Source organism: Paramisgurnus dabryanus, chromosome 7, assembly GCF_030506205.2.
Source record: "Paramisgurnus dabryanus chromosome 7, PD_genome_1.1, whole genome shotgun sequence".
In the NCBI taxonomy this organism is placed as follows: Eukaryota; Metazoa; Chordata; class Actinopteri; order Cypriniformes; family Cobitidae; genus Paramisgurnus; species Paramisgurnus dabryanus.
In genome coordinates this window covers 2144536-2163033 of record NC_133343.1, presented here as the reverse complement: position 1 = coordinate 2163033, position 18498 = coordinate 2144536, and the positions used below count along the sequence as shown (strand labels likewise).

At 41.5% G+C, this 18498-nt stretch overlaps 1 protein-coding gene across 5 annotated transcripts in view; it reads right to left on the bottom strand.

Annotated features, from left to right (window-relative positions):
• Positions 1-4844: 4844 nt before the first annotated feature.
• pbx1b (pre-B-cell leukemia homeobox 1b) overlaps positions 4845-18498 on the bottom strand; it is a 78966-nt gene continuing 65312 nt past the window's right edge. For 3 of the 5 annotated variants that reach the window (XM_065293861.1, XM_065293860.1, XM_065293863.1), the window contains 4 exons: positions 16361-16520; positions 15943-16055; positions 8350-8439; positions 4845-6558 (listed from right to left, as the gene is read on the bottom strand). In XM_065293861.1, coding sequence (XP_065149933.1) covers positions 6466-6558; positions 8350-8439; positions 15943-16055; positions 16361-16520 — 456 coding nt within the window. In that variant the 3' untranslated portion in view covers positions 4845-6465. The remainder of the gene's footprint in view (positions 6559-8349; positions 8440-15942; positions 16056-16360; positions 16521-18498) is intronic. The other 2 variants (XM_065293865.1, XM_065293864.1) reach the window with 1 other exon arrangement.

The window sequence follows — 18498 nt, the reverse complement described above, 5'->3', positions numbered from 1 at the left end:
CATTTTCAACCCAGCATTAGGTAATTTTTAACCCAGCATTGGGTCCTTTTTAACCCAGTATTGGGTCATTTTTAATCCAGAATTTGTTCATTTTCAACCCAGCATTAGGTAATTTTTAACCCAGCATTGGGTCATTTTTTAACCCAGCATTGGGTCATTTTAACCCAACATTGGGTCATTTTCAACCCAGCGGTGTGTTCTCTCCAATATTTACCCAACATGGTTAAAAAAATCCTGAGAAAGTCTCCAAACCAGCCCATCTGAAAATATGTACTATATGTAAACCATGTTTGTCCAATTTGGAGAAGTGTTAAATGTTTTCCCCACCTGATCTCACGGGAACTCGTAGGCATTTTGTGAGTTAATCCTACAAAAATGTATGACTTCAGAAAAAAATGATAGCTTACCACTTAACCCATACACATTTGGTTTTATATATTTATACGGGTAAACCACCTTATAAAATACATAAGAATTATCATAAGATTGTGTTGTTTACCTCTCTTTTCCTCTCTCTCCTAAGGGGTTTGTGATGTTTTGTGTCTCTTCTCAATCTTGCATTCTGACTTCACCTAAAGGTTCCCGCTCTGAATTCAATTTCAGAACAAGGTCTCTTTCATGGCGAATGAAAAATGAACTACAGAGATGCTCTAAATGGTGGCCATCAATAAATGCGTGGCGCTCTGCTTTGTATTCATCTTCCTCTCTTAATGTGTTTTCCAGACAACAGTCCCTCAGCTTCTGACCTTTCAGAAGAGCGTCCTGAAACAGCAGATAGAGTGAGAAAGCTTTCTTCTGAGAGCTCATTTATTTATAAAGTGCAGCCGCTGAAGAATAGACTGAATATCAGAGCACATACGAGAGCTCCACATCTCTACATCAACTGCATTGTTACAACACTGTTTACTACATTGGAGGACACACAAGCATTTAAAAGGCTGAACTTATAATATTGAAGGTATGAGGAACCATAACTGTTATAGACATTGGAGGACCACAACAGTGGCATTTCAGTGGTCTTTTAGATATTGACCCAATAATAAATGTGTTAAAGAGTAATATTGCGCTTAGAATTAAAACCGAGACATTTTAATAGTGTGACTCAGTGCTGCAAGCAATATTTTTGTACTCTTTGCCAAGAAATAAATGTTTATACTATAATTTAAGAATCAATTTTGGAAAAATGTATTAGTTGAACACTAATTCAAATCAATTTTGGGGGGAAATGTGCAACATTCTGCAAATTTTGAAAAAGAAAGTGAGAGATATCACATTGCATATCTTTCCACTGTACAATATGCTGCTAACGTTGCAAGCCTTAAAGGGCACATATTATTCAAGATCCACTATTACAAGGTGTTTAGACAAAAATGTGTGTTGGCAGTGTGTGAACACAACAACCCAATGAAAAAAAAATCTACACTATCCTTCTTTTTTTTAATCCTCATTAAACCAAAGCAATCTCATTAAACATGCTGTTTTGATTCTCTTGTTAATGTGATGTCACACTGATAAAGCCCCACCACAGCCAATGACTGACTGGTTAACTTTACCTAAATGTGTTTGTTAGCACAATGTAGCGCTAATGTGGCTAAAAATACTATTGTCTCACAGAAACCAGATATTTTTTTAACCGAAAGCGCTCACTGTGTTGGTAAGGGAGTGAGGAGCTGTAGCTCATTTGCATTTAAAGGTACAGACATCAAAACAGCACTTTTTGCCCCCGCCCAAATAGAGGCATTTTGGAAATGCTATAATAAATGAGTATTTTGAGAAACTTCACAGACACATTATAGACACACCTGAGAAACATATTACATCTTGTAAAAATGTAATATTGACCCTTTAAAAATACAATTAATCCAAATGCTTTCATCTACAGCAGGGGTTCTCAAAGTCCGGACTCCGGTCCGGATCCGGACCCGACGGCAACTTGATCCGGACCCGCGCCCACTTCATAAGTGCATTAATTTCTATGTGATTGATTAAATGTGTGCATTTGCTATTTTACAAATGCATATTAAAATTGTAAACCATTCGTTTAGTTTTTTTTTTCTTTTTAGATTTACGAGTATTCCTTTAAAAATCAGAGTCATTTAAAAATTTCCTGTGTCACGCTGTAGCCATCACACCCAGATATTATGCACAGCTACTTCATGTACTACGGCTTTTGATCAGTCCTTACCAATCACTGTTGGTTTGAGTCGTTTAAAACATGCATTTAAAAAAGCAACACTCGTCAAACTTAATCTTAAACATATTCTTTATTATCATGAAAATACCTGAAAAGGTTTGAAGAACAGCAATATAAATATATCCTTAAGACATTTCCTGGAGCTCCGTGTGTCTGGGTCTTCGTTTGCAGCGCATATTAAGTTTCTGCCCGAGAGCGCCCCCTGGCTTTTGGATGTAGCACCATTTCACCGTAATTCATTGAGAAGCATAGCAAGCATCATCAGCCAATTTATAGGTGCACCCCTAATTTTGGTCAGTGTCTCTGCCTACCAACCACACTTTTTTGCCATGGTTTATGCATCTGATGGAGAACAAACTGTGCCATTTCTCTAATTAGGTTGCTCTGTATTTTGCACCTGGTTACTTGTTTTTCCCAAGCTATTTGTGTTGATTTGTTATATAAACAAATGATTTACATAAAGTTTTTCCGGACCTATGAAAATTATGGGAATTCAGATTTGGACCTTTGACTGTAAACTTTGAGAACCCCTGATCTACAGCAATACAATGAGGAGAATCAGCAACACAATGTGCAGCATCAGTATCAGATCATCAATATGCACACTTTCATCTGAGAAAAAACCACTTCATCCTCTCTGTCTCCTTCATTTCAAATAACATCACACATTTTGTTGCAGTATAGTTTGTTACAGTAAACACTAAGAATATATATTGGTCACTGTATTGGGCAAACACATTGTAAAATGTGAACGTTGGATAAACCTAAAAAAAATCTTCAAGTTAAAGGAGCTTACTTAAAGTAAAAACATTTTAGTACAAGTTGATGAAACTTAAATATTTTAAGTGTTACCACACTCAAAAAAATGATTCAAGCCCTTCTTAGAAATGACACATTAAAATTGTGTTCAATTAATTAAAAATACCTCATTAAGAACACAAAATGAATATGTACTATAATTTATTGATTTTCTTTTTATTGCGTTAACACAATTAGTTTGAGTCTGGGTTCTGGAAAAATAATTTCCCAGCATGCTTTGTATGCAACTGCTTTTGGAGAGTAATTTTTTTAATTAAGTATTAAGAGAAATATTAATAGTGTTTAATGTCCGATATAAAAAAATGTTTTATATAAAATAACAGAATTGAGTTTTTCAGACTACACTACATTGAGTTATTCAAACTACGCTAAATCGAGTTATTCAGACTACACTAAATTGAGTTGAGGCAACTAATTGAGTATTGCCATTTACTTTAAATTGAGTTGGACTAACTCAATATATTTTTATTGTGTGAAGCAGTTTTTTATGAGTTAGGGGTACACATTCATATTGGATGGAAATCCTGCCCACAATTTTATTGAGTTAATCCAATGAATCATTTTTTTTGAGTGCAGTTGAAGTAATAAAGTAATTTAAGTTGATCAAACTTTCACTTTTTACAGTATAAGGGGTGTTTTAATTTTATTAACAATATATGAGTTGTTAGTCTTAAAACAAAATAACATTACTTGACTGTTGTCTAATTCAAAGAGTAAATCATTTCTAAATGCAAAGTTACTCAACTTTTTGTTCATTTGCTACACTGTAAAAATTTTATGATCAGTAAGTCATTATCAACACATGTTTTTATAAGTTAAATCAACTCATTACTAGTCAAACCTTAAAAGGTATCGTTTAAATTGATTTGCAGAACCCATTTGATTAAACTTTTTGCAGCTGTACAATGTCTACTTTTACTTGATGCATGAAATATTTTGTAAACATAGTAGTTTGGAGAAAGGTTTTTCGAAACACTGTCAGAAAATTGGTCAAAATATGTAGCCTAGCTGTCACTGGGACAGTTCCCTTTCACTCTTAACGAAAGTTGACAGCCAGCGCTAGCATTTTTTAATGATTTTCACAAAAGTTTAATGCCTTCCAGAAAATGTTCACTCTTTAAATATATAAACATACAATATATCAAATGAAAGACAAGACCCTCTGCTTTAAAACAACAACAACAAAAAAGTTTCATCCTATCTTCATTTGTTCTCTTTTTATCACCTCTCAAATATGGGCAAGTTTCTTCAAAAATACCAAATGTTGAGATAACTGCATTTTTTGTGAAGGAGATCAAATTCAGAGCGATGATCAAACCATACACCGAGTCTAAACTGTTTGCCCTAAGGGGTTGCTTCTGGATTTTATAATTTGGATAATAGCGTTAAAACGGATTGCTAGAAAAACTCATCATCGGCAGGGAAGCATTTTTTCTTAATTGACGACATAACTCGTCAAATGGCAGGGAAAGAGTTAAAAAGTCCTAATGTGTACCCTTTTAAGGTACCAATATGTATACATCTGAGGTACTAATATGAACTTTAGGTCCAAAGCTGTAGTTTTTGAAAAGTTACCACTCCGGTGACAGCAGGGGTACATATTTTGACTATTTTTTTGACAGTGTACAAGAATCAAAATGTATAATATAAATCATCATCAGTCATTGCCCATAAAAGCAATCATTACTGGCTATCAATACAGGTCAAACTATCTGATGCATCCAAATAACAATGACCTCACATACTTGATTACAGGCTTTTCTCATTCAATTCCTTCAGAAACAAAACCTTAATTTAAATTAAAACACAAAAATTACACCAGAGAGAGACGTATAGCAACAAAAGAAACTATTTATTCAGAATATGCATTACCAGTATAAATGAAGGGACCAAAAACCTACACCTTGTTAGTTTTATCTTCACAAAAACAAGTTGGAATCAGAAAGACAACGGTTGCCGTTCAATGTTTTTCCTTTTGTACATATGCAGAGATCTTAAAAGTTAAAACTGGAGAAGAGAGCGTCTCAGCGCTTGATATAAAAAAAAAAGAAGAAACATTCAAAAACACTGCAGGATTTGAAAGAACGAAAGACATGCAAGAAAGTAAACATTTGATGTTTTACAAACTGCTTTATATGCAAAAACTAAAAGCATCATCACATGAGGCTTCTCTGGACCTGTTGGTGCTGCTGGGCAGGCAGTGATACAAACATTATGAGCAAAGGGATCCTGAATCTGAAGCCATTAAAACGTTTCTTACAAGACTACGAGCAGATACCATCTAGAGGTCAAATTCCTCTAGATGACCTCACGCTCGCTCCGAAAATCATTCAGTTCGTGTTCATCGACACTGCAATGCAATATCCTCATATCCCACTTCTCTCATTCCTTTTCAGTCTGTATATGGACGCGATTGTAATCAAAAGAGCAAATGAAGATTAAAGGTGCACATCTACATATAGAAGCTAGCGCGCATTCTCATTCACATTACGCTCGTGAGGAAACTAAATATATGGCTGCCCTGTAAACAAGCCGGATATGAAATAAGAAACGAGAATGGCTATTCACAACAGGAGGGCATCAAAAATATATCCAAACAATTTCTGCATTTGTGTGCCATCATTTGATTTTCTTTTCATTTCAAGAAACACGACAGAACTGGATTTTTGGTTTCGAGTCTACCGCACCGGGCCGTCGCCCAATGCCGACGATATTACACAATTTACAACATGAACAATATTAATAAAGTGATAGCGATGTGAAGAACGGACACGTCTGTGGTTTTTGGTATCAAGATCGCCCGATGATCAGGCTCACGTGGTGCGAAACTGGAAAAAACGGCGCGGTGAAAATTCACATTTCGGATTCGTTCGCTTCTTTTGATTGCCTTTTATTGCAGCAGAGCAAAATTGAGTTATAATTTAAAATAGGAATTTGTTCAACTTATCGGATGCCTCGTCGGGATTACATGAAGAAATGAAAGCGTGATCATCGAAAAAAGTATTTTACAATTACCTTCAGAAATGAATCAAACATAAAAATGATTTTCAACGTGAGTGTATAAACCCAATGGACTGCTTTTAAAAATAAACAAAAGGTTGAGGTAAAAATACAATATACACAAAAATGTTTATTAAGATGTGTTAATGTATCAAAGTACTTTGGCACTATGGTAATGCAATGTTTGTTAAGATGATGAAGGCATTGAATGATAAGATGGGTTGATATAGATCTATACGTCTATACTAAACTCCCTATTATCTTTGTCATGATTGGTTTATTGTCGCTATTCTTTATAAATGTTTGCGAGGTAGCATGAGCACTGTAACGTAAAGGTCTGATGATACTCTCGTGTGTTTACAAAAGTCATTTACACACAAACGTGTGCGATGAATGGAGTGTCTCGTCCGTCCGTTCTGTGCGGTGAACAGGGTTGTGATGGGATGTGGGGATCAGTTTGAGGTGTCGGAGTGGACGCTTCCGGGTCCTTCTGTTGGGGAGGTGACGGAGGAGGGAGTCGTGGGGCCCTGCCAACCACCGTTTGCCTGAGACAGATTCAGAACCAACATGTATAATAACCAGGCAATAAAACACACACTTATACATACATTCATGCCATGACAGTTTTATGACACTGACTACATGAATAAACAGCTAGATTTACATGTGCTGAATAGAAAACAGCATCTCATATTTGACAGTAATAGAACAGAGAGTCGACTTGATATGAGACTCGATGTGCGTTTTGTTTTATATCGGCACAAAAAAATCTATACGCAACGTGATGCCATCTTTGCAGAGTAAACATAGTCATTAATAGTTGATTTATAATGAGTACACTGCAAAAAATGATTTTCAAGAAAAAAAATGCTTTGTATTTTTGTCTTGTTTTCAGTAAAATATCTAAAAATTCAAGCACATTTCAAGCTAAATTTGCTTTACCCATTGGCAGATATTTTTTGCTTGTTTTATGCACAAAATCACTTAAATTTGATATTTTTGGTGTAAAAGCTAGACTTATTTGTATTATATTATATTATATTAGATATTTTTACTGAAAACAAAAATACTAAGATTTTTTTTTTCTTGAAAATCATTTTTTGCAGTGTATGCAAATATGTTACCACAAGACCAGTCATAAGATAAAAATAGCCAACGGGGTCAAAATGATAGATCTTACATTTAAAACTTAAAACGTTTTTGGATTCATTTTCTCTAAAAAAAATTAAAACTATATTTGGACTGACTTAGTAAAGCAAAATAATTTAAATACTTAAAATAGATTATATACAGACATCATATATAACATATGCAAAATTATGTTAATTAGTTCCAAAAATATATTCACGCTCCATTTTTATAGCGATTGCACTCCTAATGTTTAAACTTATTATTGTGATTATTACCAAATTATTATTACCAAGTTATTAAACATTGGTCATTTTTGCATAGTAATTTGCCTTACATGTTTTAATTTGATTTATTTTAATTAAATCAACATGGCTTTACGTAAACAGAGTTATTGATGTGTAAAGCAAAATCTGTCATCCAGTATATGCTAATACTCTCAATCCCACAATCCCCTGCTCCAGACCTACATACGAACACGTTAACGGCAAGATTGGGTGGGATTTGAATACATCCGTGTGTTTGATCTCATTAGCATACGGCAGAACGGAAGCAGGATCGAGAGACGCTGTCGCTGACCCCCCCCCCCCCCTGCTCATCCTAGCGCGCTGTCAAGGCCATTCATTCGGCGGGAACGTGATCTGAGCAATGTGCTTGGATTGCTGTCCCGAGTCCGCGCTCGCTCTCTGTGTGTCTGTCGTATTGATTTTCCCCTTTACCACACGGCTTGTCGCTGTGAATTTTCTCGTTGTGCCAACTTGCCAGCAGCACCCCTCCCATCCCCTTTCTAAAGTAAAAAAAGCAGCTAAACACATACGAGGTCCTCCCGCATTTATTTTTAGAATATGGCTGCAAGATTTCCACAAAGTGTTTTCTTGTCTGGCTGGCCCTTGGCTGATAATCAGGGTCAGGTGACTTTGGGGTACCAAGCGTCACCTGTTTCCCATCGGCGGGGTGTGTGGCTGCAGGTGCCGGGTCGATCTGATTGGACGTGATGAGCTCAGACAGACGCCGGGGCGCGAGTGAGCCAGACTCGTGTCCGCGTCTCGCCGGGCAGCGCGACGCCCGTGGCGTTCGCAACACACGGGCAATCAAGTAAGTGAGCGTTGTTTCCAGACAAGTCGCACTAAGTGGCATTCTGAGCCCTATGGCTTGGAAATAATTGGTAGAGGGCAAAACAAGAAGAAGTGTTTTTTTTCTCGCCTTACATTGATGCCCTGCGGACTGTACATCTGGTTTGCTGCGAGGCCGTCACTGTATCCTCCTGTCTGGCTGATAACGTGGCGAAGGGTATCCACCTGAAACGCAAAACAACAAGGTCGCTCGAATCGTCACGTGCAAACAAAGCAAGGTCAGACAACTCCACAAACAAGAAAGCAAGGTCAAAGAAAACAAACAGCAAGAGACAAAAAAGTAAACATGATGAAACAAGACAACACAAAGTCAAAGACGATCTGCATTAGATAAACAAGCAATGATGGCAAACAAACAAAAATAATACGTTACAAAAGACGACTCAAAACCTAGTAAACTGCCTACACAGACAACATTTTAAGGTATTGAACATTTGAAGAAAACAACTCGTATCTAAGAGGCTGTTTACATGACGTTTTCAACTGAAACTTGTGAAGTTTTTATTCTGTTTGGTTGTTCATTTACACAATAACACCATTTTAGGATTCTGTAAACTCAACTGTCGAAGACGGGTTCAAAAGTTTTTGATCACAATGCCTTGTGATAACGATGATGTCATTCAGTTTATAGGCATTTGTGAGTACAACCAAAAAGCATATTTATACACACACATGAACTTCTCACGAAAATTTTCCGCCTAATTCACAACACGTGCGTACGCACATGAGTTTGTTCTTATACTTGTTCTTACGTTAGTGAATTTGGAGTAATCTACATGAGTGGCCACGTGCACGAGGTTGGTAATTTGCATAAAACACGCGCAAACCAGCTCCATATAAAGGTTTTCCGCAGCGCTAGCATTTTGTCATAGAAGCAAAAGAGCTCGGAAAAAATCCGTGATCATATTTATTACCATTAAAGTTGAGTTTTGCATTTTTTTATTTGGGAGGTTTTGCGGTCACTGGAGAAAGCCAGTGCTGTCCACCGACCGGAGTAAAATTAATAAGTTACAAATATGACATTAATTAATAATGTATAATATAATGTATATAATAATAATAATATAGATCATGTATAATATACAGAGCCCCTAAGGGGACATGGAGCAAAAATTAAAAAGTTTAGTTACCGCGTGCGCACACAAAACTAAACTTTATTTAATTTTTGTTCCATGCCCCTTTAGGGGCTCCGTATATTATACATGAAACTATTGCGTGCGCACGTGAAACTATCGGGTTTAGTTTCGCATGCGCAAATGAAACTATCGCGCGCACGTGAAACTAACAAAAAAAATTTTTAAACTAAACTTTAAAAACAAAATTATGCACATGAAGGTTTCGCGTGAGCACATGAAACTAAACTTTAGATTTTTTACTCCAATGTCACCTAAGAGGCTCGGTTATAACAATATATAAAACAGAAAAAATTATAAAAATGTTAATTATAGCCTAGTATTTGATTATAGCGTAATTATTGTGTACGAGTGGTTTTAGGTTTCTTGAATTTTTGCATAAATTTAGAAGACATTTTAATACGAAAGTTTTTGTGGAATCACAATTTGTTGAAAAACGTCTCGGGTTACGAATGTAACCATTGTTCCCCGAGAAGGGAACGAGACGCTGCGTCGCCGAAGCTACGCTATGGGAACGCCCTCTGCGTGATTGCGTCTGAAGCACGTATGTCAAATCAGTCCAATGGTCAAGTGACACGTCATAGGCGGGTGACGTGGGAACCAGGAAGCTATAAAAAGAGCACCCAGCAAGCCAACTTCAGCTAAATTGTGCCGAAGCAAGGCGAGACAGGGATGCAGGGAGTATGGCAGGGAGACGCAGCGTCTCGTTCCCTTCTCGGGGAACAATGGTTACATTCGTAACCCGAGACGTTCCCCTTCGAGGGAACTCGAGCTGCGTCGCCGAAGCTACGCTATGGGAACGATGTACCAAAACACCATACTACCAAATGCCTGTCTGTGTGTAAAAACGCGCACAGCTTAAGACATGAGCACCTGGGCTCCAGGCGTAGCACCAACATCTAACTCGTAAAACCGAACGAATGTGAGCGGAGAGGACCAGCCTGCCGCATCACAGACATCCTGCATTGAAGCCCCTAGCCACAAGGCCTTAGAGGCTGCCATACCCCGGGTAGAATGAGCCCTGACGGCGATAGGTGAAGGCCGTCCAGTGGTCTCATAAGCCAGAGAGATAGTCTCAACTATCCACTTACTGAGTGTCTGCTTGGTCGCCGGCAGGCCTTTCTTGGGCGAGCCAAAGCACACAAACAGTTGCTCAGACCTCCTCCACAAAGAAGATCTGTGAACATAGGCATCCAGTGCTCGCACTGGACACACCAAGTTAAGCTTTTCCTGATTCCTATCCCTAAATGGGGGAGGACAGAGGGCCTGAAGTACGACAGGTCGTGGCACATTAGTCGGTACCTTAGGCACATAGCTGGGCCTTGGGTACAAGAAAGCCTTAACCATCCCCGGCGCGAATTCAAGGCACGTAGGGGAAACCGACAGGGCCTGAAGGTCACCCACTCTCCTCAGAGAAGTGACTGCCAACAGAAGTACTGTCTTAAGTGCCACAAACTTGACTGGAACGGTCTCAATGGGCTCAAACGGAGCCATGGACAGACCTTCCAGCACAACGGCCAGGTCCCAAGCTGGGACCCTGGGTCGGACTACAGGCCTCAGCCTCCGAGTGCCACGAAGGAAGCGAACCACCAGCGGGTCTCTCCCAAGGGATTGCCCGACCAAAGGAACATGGTAAGCCGAGATGGCCGCCACATACACCTTCAGTGTAGAAGGAGATAACCCTGCGGTGAACTTTTCCTGCAGAAACTCCAAGACTGTACCAATTGGGCAGTTCACAGGGTCATGCAGGTGTTTGCTGCACCAGGAAGTAAAGACTCTCCATTTAAAGGCATAAAGCTTCCTCGTGGAGGGAGCTCTGGAGTGAAGAATGGTCTCAGCAGCCTCAGCTGAGAGACCAGATTCTATGAGTCTGGCCCCCTCAGTGGCCAGACCCACAGTTTCCATAACTCTGGGCGGGGGTGAAGAATCGAGCCACCCGCCAGAGAGAGGAGATCCCTCCTGACGGGTATTTCCCAAGGTGAGCCATCGAGGAGGGCCACCAGGTCCGAGAACCATATCCGGTTCGGCCAGAGTGGGGCTACCAACAACAAGCGGACGTTGTTGCGACGAACCCTCTCCAGAACTCCCGGGAGCAGAGCGATCGGGGGAAAAGCGTACAGCCGTAGCCTCGGCCACGGCTGAACCATGGCATCCAGTCCCAGCGGTGCTGGAAGTGTGAGAGAAAACCATAGCGGACAGTGTGTCGTCTCTCTGGACGCAAACAGATCCACTTCCGCCTGGTAAAATCTCGCCCAGATGGACTCCACCACCTGAGGGTGGAGCCTCCACTCCCCGGGCCTCAGCCCCTGTCTCGACAGGACGTCTGCTCCCTGATTCAGACACCCGGGAATGTACACTGCTCTGAGGGACAGCAACTTCCCCTGTGTCCACAGAAGGATATGGCGCGCCAATTTGTACAAAGGGCGTGAACGCAAACCCCCCTGGTGGTTGATGTACGCGACTACCGACGTGTTGTCTGTCCGGACTAACACGTGATGGCCCCGCAGGTGAGGGATGAAACATCTCAGGGCGTAGAACACTGCCATCATCTCTAGGCAATTTATGTGCCAGCTGAGCTGTCTGGCCCCCCATAATCCATGAGCCAGATGGCTCCCCATAGTTGCTCCCCAGCCTGTGAGGGAAGCATCCGTTGTCAGCGTAACTCGACGGAACTGAACCCCCAACATCAGTCCTTGGGAGAGAAACCATGGTCTCTTCCAAAGATCTAAGGCACGAAGACATCTGCGCGTGACCTTGATCAGACGGAACGGGTTGCCCCTCGGGGAAAACCCTTTGGTTTTGAGCCACCACTGTAGCGGTCTCATGTGAAGCAGCCCAAGGGGTATCACATTGGATGCTGCTGCCATGAGGCCCAACAACCTCTGAAATTGTTTTACAGTGTGTGACTGGCCTAACTTCACTCTGCCTACAGCCAAAAGAATGGATTCCACACGAGCAGGGGACAGATGTGCCTGCATTGTCGTTGAATCCCATATAACGCCAAGAAAAGCTGTCCTCTGTACTGGAGAGAGCATGCTTTTCTTTGCATTTAGCCTTAACCCCAGTTCTCTCATATGGGTCAGCACAGCATCTCGATGCTGCGCTGCCATACTCTCTGATTGGGCTAAAATTAGCCAATCGTCTATGTAGTTTAAGACACGGATGCCCCGGAGTCGTAATGGAGCCAGCGCTGCATCCATGCACTTTGTAAATGTACGGGGTGACAGAGATAGACCGAAAGGGAGAACCCGATATTGGTAAGCCACGCCCCCGAAGGCGAACCTCAGGAATCTCCTGTGCTGCGGGAGGATAGATATGTGAAAATACGCGTCTTTTAGATCTATCGTCACAAACCAGTCCTCGGATCTGATTTGTGTGACGATCTGCTTTATAGTTAACATCTTGAACTTTAGTTTTGCAACAGACCGGTTCAGATGACGTAGATCTAAAATCGGACGTAACCCCCCGTCTTTCTTTGGAACTATGAAATAGCGGCTGTAAAACCCTGACTCCCTGTTGTGAGGAGGAACACATTCTATGGCTTCCTTGCACAAGAGAGTTTCTACTTCTTGTTCCATTATTAGAGCCTGCCCAGCACCCACTATGGTAGATAACACGCCGTTGAAATGGGGTGGCTGGTTGCAAAACTGAATTTTGTAGCCCTTTTTTATTATTTGCAAAACCCACTGAGACACGTTTGGCAGGAGTTTCCACGCTGCCCAATTTTCTATAAGGGGGACCAGCCTCTCGAGACTGGCTTTTTGTGTACTGCTTAAACTTTCCCCGGTGCCCTGAACCAAACTGGCAGGGTTCAACCTGGGTGATATTAATGCCTCCCTCCTCGGAGAGAGGTCTTGCGTGCCGCGCGCACGAGGCACACAAGAATATGAAGCCGCTGTGCCCCGAAACACACACTGCGGCGGGGTTAACACACTGACATCCCGAGGGCATCGAGGAGAGACGGGCACCGTGTTGTGAGGTGACTGCCGGCTCTCCCCGATTGGGGGCTGCCCTCGGAAACATGACACTACGTCCCTCAGGACTTCTTTTTAGCCGACGCCTTCCTCGCCATAATAACAGCCCTCAGGTCTGGTTTCTGTTTAGAAGATGTCTGAGTACGACCGCCCGAACCCCAGTTCTTTTGAGGGGGACCACGAGTGGCAACACTACGCTTCTGCGATGCTCTATACGATGGCTGCTCCCGCCCAGCAGCCCTAGAATCAAGAGCACGGCGGGGGAGATAGCGTTCGAACGCCGCCGACTGCTTACGAGCCTCCGCAAATCTCTCGACGACAGTGTTAACGGCATCGCCAAAAAGACCGGAGGGCGCAACGGGCGCGTCTAAAAGGAATGCCCTATCTGAGGATTTAAGCTCAGACAGATTAAGCCATAAATGGCGTTCCGTGGCTACGAGAGCTCCCATCGATCTACCCACGGCTTTAGCAGTTTCTTTAATTGCCCTGAGTGACACATCAGTGACTCGACGAAGCTCTTTAAAAACATCAGACGTACCCCCCGCCTCGGTATCCAAATCTTTAAGTAGTTCTGCTTGGTACGCCTGTAAGACAGCTAGGGTATGCAGTGAAGCCCCAGCCTGCCCTGCAGACTTATACGCTTTACCCACTAAAGATGAAGTCAACCTAACCGGTTTCGTGGGAAGCGAAGGCGATTTTAAAGATGACGCCGCAGCGGGGGAGAGATAGCTCGCAAGCGTCTGCTCCACCCGGGGCATCGTTAAATACCCGTGCTCACCCATCCCCACAATGTTGGAATACATGGTGGCGTGAGGGGTATGAACACGGGCCGAATACGGGGCTTTCCATGATCTCGACAGCTCGCTGTGGAGATCAGGGAAAAAAGGCATGTTGCGCCGCGAAGGTTGAGATTTTTGCTTTAAAAAACGCTCGTCTAACATGCTCTGAGGACGAGCGCTCTGTGTCTCCGCCGGCCAGTCTAACTTTAAGCGAGCCACAGCATTAGTGACAACCTCCATCAAATCATCGAACGCGGGGGACGAATGAGAAGGCTCCTCAGCGTCCACCACGTCCACAGACATAATATCGACTTCCTCGGACGACGATACATGCAAAACTGGGCTCCCGCCCTGGGCGGAAGAAACCGCAGCGCGTGCTTCCGAATCCAGAGACGGGGCGCTAGATCCCGCGGGTGAAGGCTGAGAAAGGGGAAGACCCGTCTCAAGCTCGTCCGCGAGATCTAGTTGTGATCCCCACGATCGCAGCTTCCGCCCTGCCTCGGCAGCAGCGGGGCCAGAACCGTGGGGAACACGCGGCTCACCACCCTCCTCGAAGAGAGCGAGCCGCGAGCGCAACGTACGGAGCGGCATCCTTTCACAGTGTGCACAACCACCCCTCTCAAGAGATGATCGTGCGTGTTGTGCCCCGAGGCACATAACACAAAGACGATGCGAGTCCTCGCTCGTAATGAAACGAGGACACGGGGAAGCACACTCCTTAAAACTTTGTTTGGACATAATAATGACACACACTCGCTTGCTGAGGCACAAAGAGCTGAAGTTGGCTTGCTGGGTGCTCTTTTTATAGCTTCCTGGTTCCCACGTCACCCGCCTATGACGTGTCACTTGACCATTGGACTGATTTGACATACGTGCTTCAGACGCAATCACGCAGAGGGCGTTCCCATAGCGTAGCTTCGGCGACGCAGCTCGAGTTCCCTCGAAGGGGAACATCTGTACGCACATTTCATGCTTAATGAATGAGACCCAATGACGGCCCACAGGACTTTGTTTGTGTTGCAAGTTTTATACTCCAGGGTCACTTGTAGTAATAAATCTACCTCAACGTCCGTCTTATCAAAACTGCTCGATGCTTTTAGATTACACCATAAATTAGCATATCATTGTGTCGCTAGCAGGGTCTGAAAACTTAACATAGTGACTTAACATAACTAAACATAGTGACAAAGTCGCTAAGTTGGCGACACTACTTTGCAGATCTGTGAGCAGGCGTGTAGTGTTTCTTTACAAAATAACATAGCCATCTACTGTCTTGGCATGCATAATACTATTCAGTTTCCGCGAATCCGTTTAAATGCGGAAAATCTTTCTGGTGGTGTTGTTGTGCACACGTGTAAATAAAAAAAATAAATGCAAAGAAAAAACGTCTGTATTTTACTACATCATTGTCATGTAAACGTACCCTTAGACGGTAAATAGAGCAAAAGTTGTGTCTTTGTATTTTCATGCTTACTGGAGTGGTAGGTCACTAGCTTGAGTCAAAATCTAACCAAATCAATTACAGGTTTTTGTGGCATGCTGACTATGCAGTGTTCAACTTCAGTTAGAAATCTGCCTATGTAGACAGCAGACACAAGGCAGCATTTAGGTTTCAACCTGAACAGAAAGTGGCCAGAAATGCAATTTACAAATAAAAAAGAAATCAAATATACACTAGCAGGTGGCCTCCAGGACTGTACTATAACCCCTGTGGAATCCGCTGCAGTTTTTATAAACACCTGAGGTTATTTTTTTAATGCTTTGAAGTTTCTGTATTTATACCTGTGACTGCACATTGGCTCCCACCTGAGAGCCTTGGTACGAATCCCCGTTCAAAGACTGAACACTCATAAATAAATCGCCAGAGTTTGACATGTTAAAAGAGCCAGCAGAACCTGAAAGAAGAGGAGAAGGGTAGAGGAGGAGGTGAAGAGCGAGGAGCAGAAAAAAATGAAAGGCCACACAGACATCACAGAGAATGAAAAATTCAAGGAGCGCAGAAATGCAGATTTATAGTTAGATTTGCTTTACAGAGCATAAAGTACCAGCAGACCATAAAGAAGACAAGCTAAGCAGTAGAAATTCAGTGGAGATTTAATACTGACACAACGAGTGTGTAAACTTAAGACATTACTAAATAAAGAAATGCGATCGGTGCAGAGATGCCGATGTTCGGGAACGCTCTGGTGTACTTTCATACCTGCTGAGTTTGGAGTAGACGGTGAATTGGCCTGGCTGCCATGCGCAGACACGCTCGCGGCGCTGACCGCCGTTTTGGCCGCGTACATGTTGGCTTCTTCCTGGAACTTTCCGATGTTCTTCTTATATCGGATTCGTTTGTTTCCGAACCAGTTGGACACCTGTCCACAAAAGGCATGTGTTATCAAAGCAAAAACAAACAAGGATGACATACCAGACATTGATGGGATGTGTTTAGGATTAGGGCTGTGCAATATATCAAAAAAGGCAAATTAGGGGTGGGCGATAAATTGGCTGCAATTCTCATGCGCATCTCATCAGTAAAGCCGGCAAAAGAGGCGATTTGTCCACGATTATGAACGCGATTTTGCCGAGCTTCTCTGTGAAATATGGCTTTGTGTAGTAATTGTCTTTCGGAAGATGCAATCCTTTCTTTTCCCGAAAATATGAAATATATGTTAGTTATATATTTTAAAAATATATATTTTAATAGAATTTAGAAAAAACATTGTTAAGCATTATTTAACATTTCTATCCCATTTTTTCTTTATGGTGTACTGCAACGTTATTATGCAAGTTTCAGATACAATTTTACTATTAATAAAATTAATATGAATAAATAAAGGATACAAGTTCATATTAACTATTTCCCCGCCATTGACGAGATATCTCGTCAATTAAGAGAAAACGCTTCCCGCCAATGACGAGATTTTCCGTCTTTCCGCAATACTGCTATTATCCACCAGGTGGCACCCTTCCGCAACTTTTTAAACCCGGAAGTATTGCCCTATGGCAAGCTGCTGCATGTCCGTGTCTGTTTTAAAGATCGCTCTGAATGGGATCTCTATGAAAAGTCCGTAACAAAAATGGAATTATCTCTGATTTTGCTCAAAATATGGTGTTTTTGCAAAAACCTACCCATATTCAAAAGCTGATTGCAAAAGAACCACTAAAGGTAGGATGAAACGTTTTTTTTTTTGTTTGAAAGCAGAGGGTCTGTTCTTTCATTTGGTATATTGTATGTTTATATATTTAAAGAAGAATTTTTTTTGGAAGGCATTAAACTTTGGTGAAAATCATGAAAAACGCTGGCGCTGGCTGGCAACTTTTTTTAAAAACGCTGGCAGTGAAAGAGTTAAATAGTTGCACTTAAAATACAAAGTGATTTACGATGCATTTAATGTATACATTTTTTTAATCAGTTTAAAAAATAGTTTGTTCCCTGTGATTCGAACCCATGACCTTTAGTGCTGCTAATGTAAAGCTCTAGCAATTAAGCTACAGGAACACTTGCACATTATACGGATTGAAGAAACACAACCGACAAACCATGTGGCACCAGATACACCCTCACAGAGGCACGTTTGTCTATTTCACCGTATGTGATCACACTAAACACGACAGCATTCACTCAACACACCCGACATCCATTACTGCTAATACACCAGCTAATGATAAACACCATTACGATGAAAAGCAAATCAATCCTGACGCTAAGCTTCCTGTTCCCTTGAGAGACTAAAAGTGTTTTTTTTATATTACAAACACCGCTCGAATCATCACTCACCCTGCCAACGTGACTCCAAACGTATTGTAAGATCATTTCAGCTAAATTTATTAAATGATTTAGCATGCATTATGCATTTACACATGCAGATGAAAAATGCAAAGAGGCGATTAGCGACATCTGGTTTTCCCTGAGATTTGTTGTCGAGGTTTAACTTGCGAGTATATATCACAAGAAAGCAGCAGACATGGGCTGTAAATAATAACATTTGCAGCGATATATCAGACAATAATCGGTATCAGCCGGTAAAAGCACATTTTCACATAGAAAATCATCACTAGCTTGATGTTCAAATAGTATTAAACTAAATTTTAACTTAATAGTTTGTGAACAAAAACACATCGGGCCCATCCAAGTGGATTTCATAAAACTTAAGAAAAACTATTTTATTATTCAGAATTTAGAGCTAAGAAGTTAATTTGAGTAAAAGGTTTGTTTATTCTTACATAAGTTTCACAAAATGCCTTCCAGGAAAATTTTCTTCTACAAATATATATAAAAATACAAATATATAAAATTAAAGAACAGACCCTCTCCTTTCAAACAAACAAACAAACCTAGATTTTTTTTCA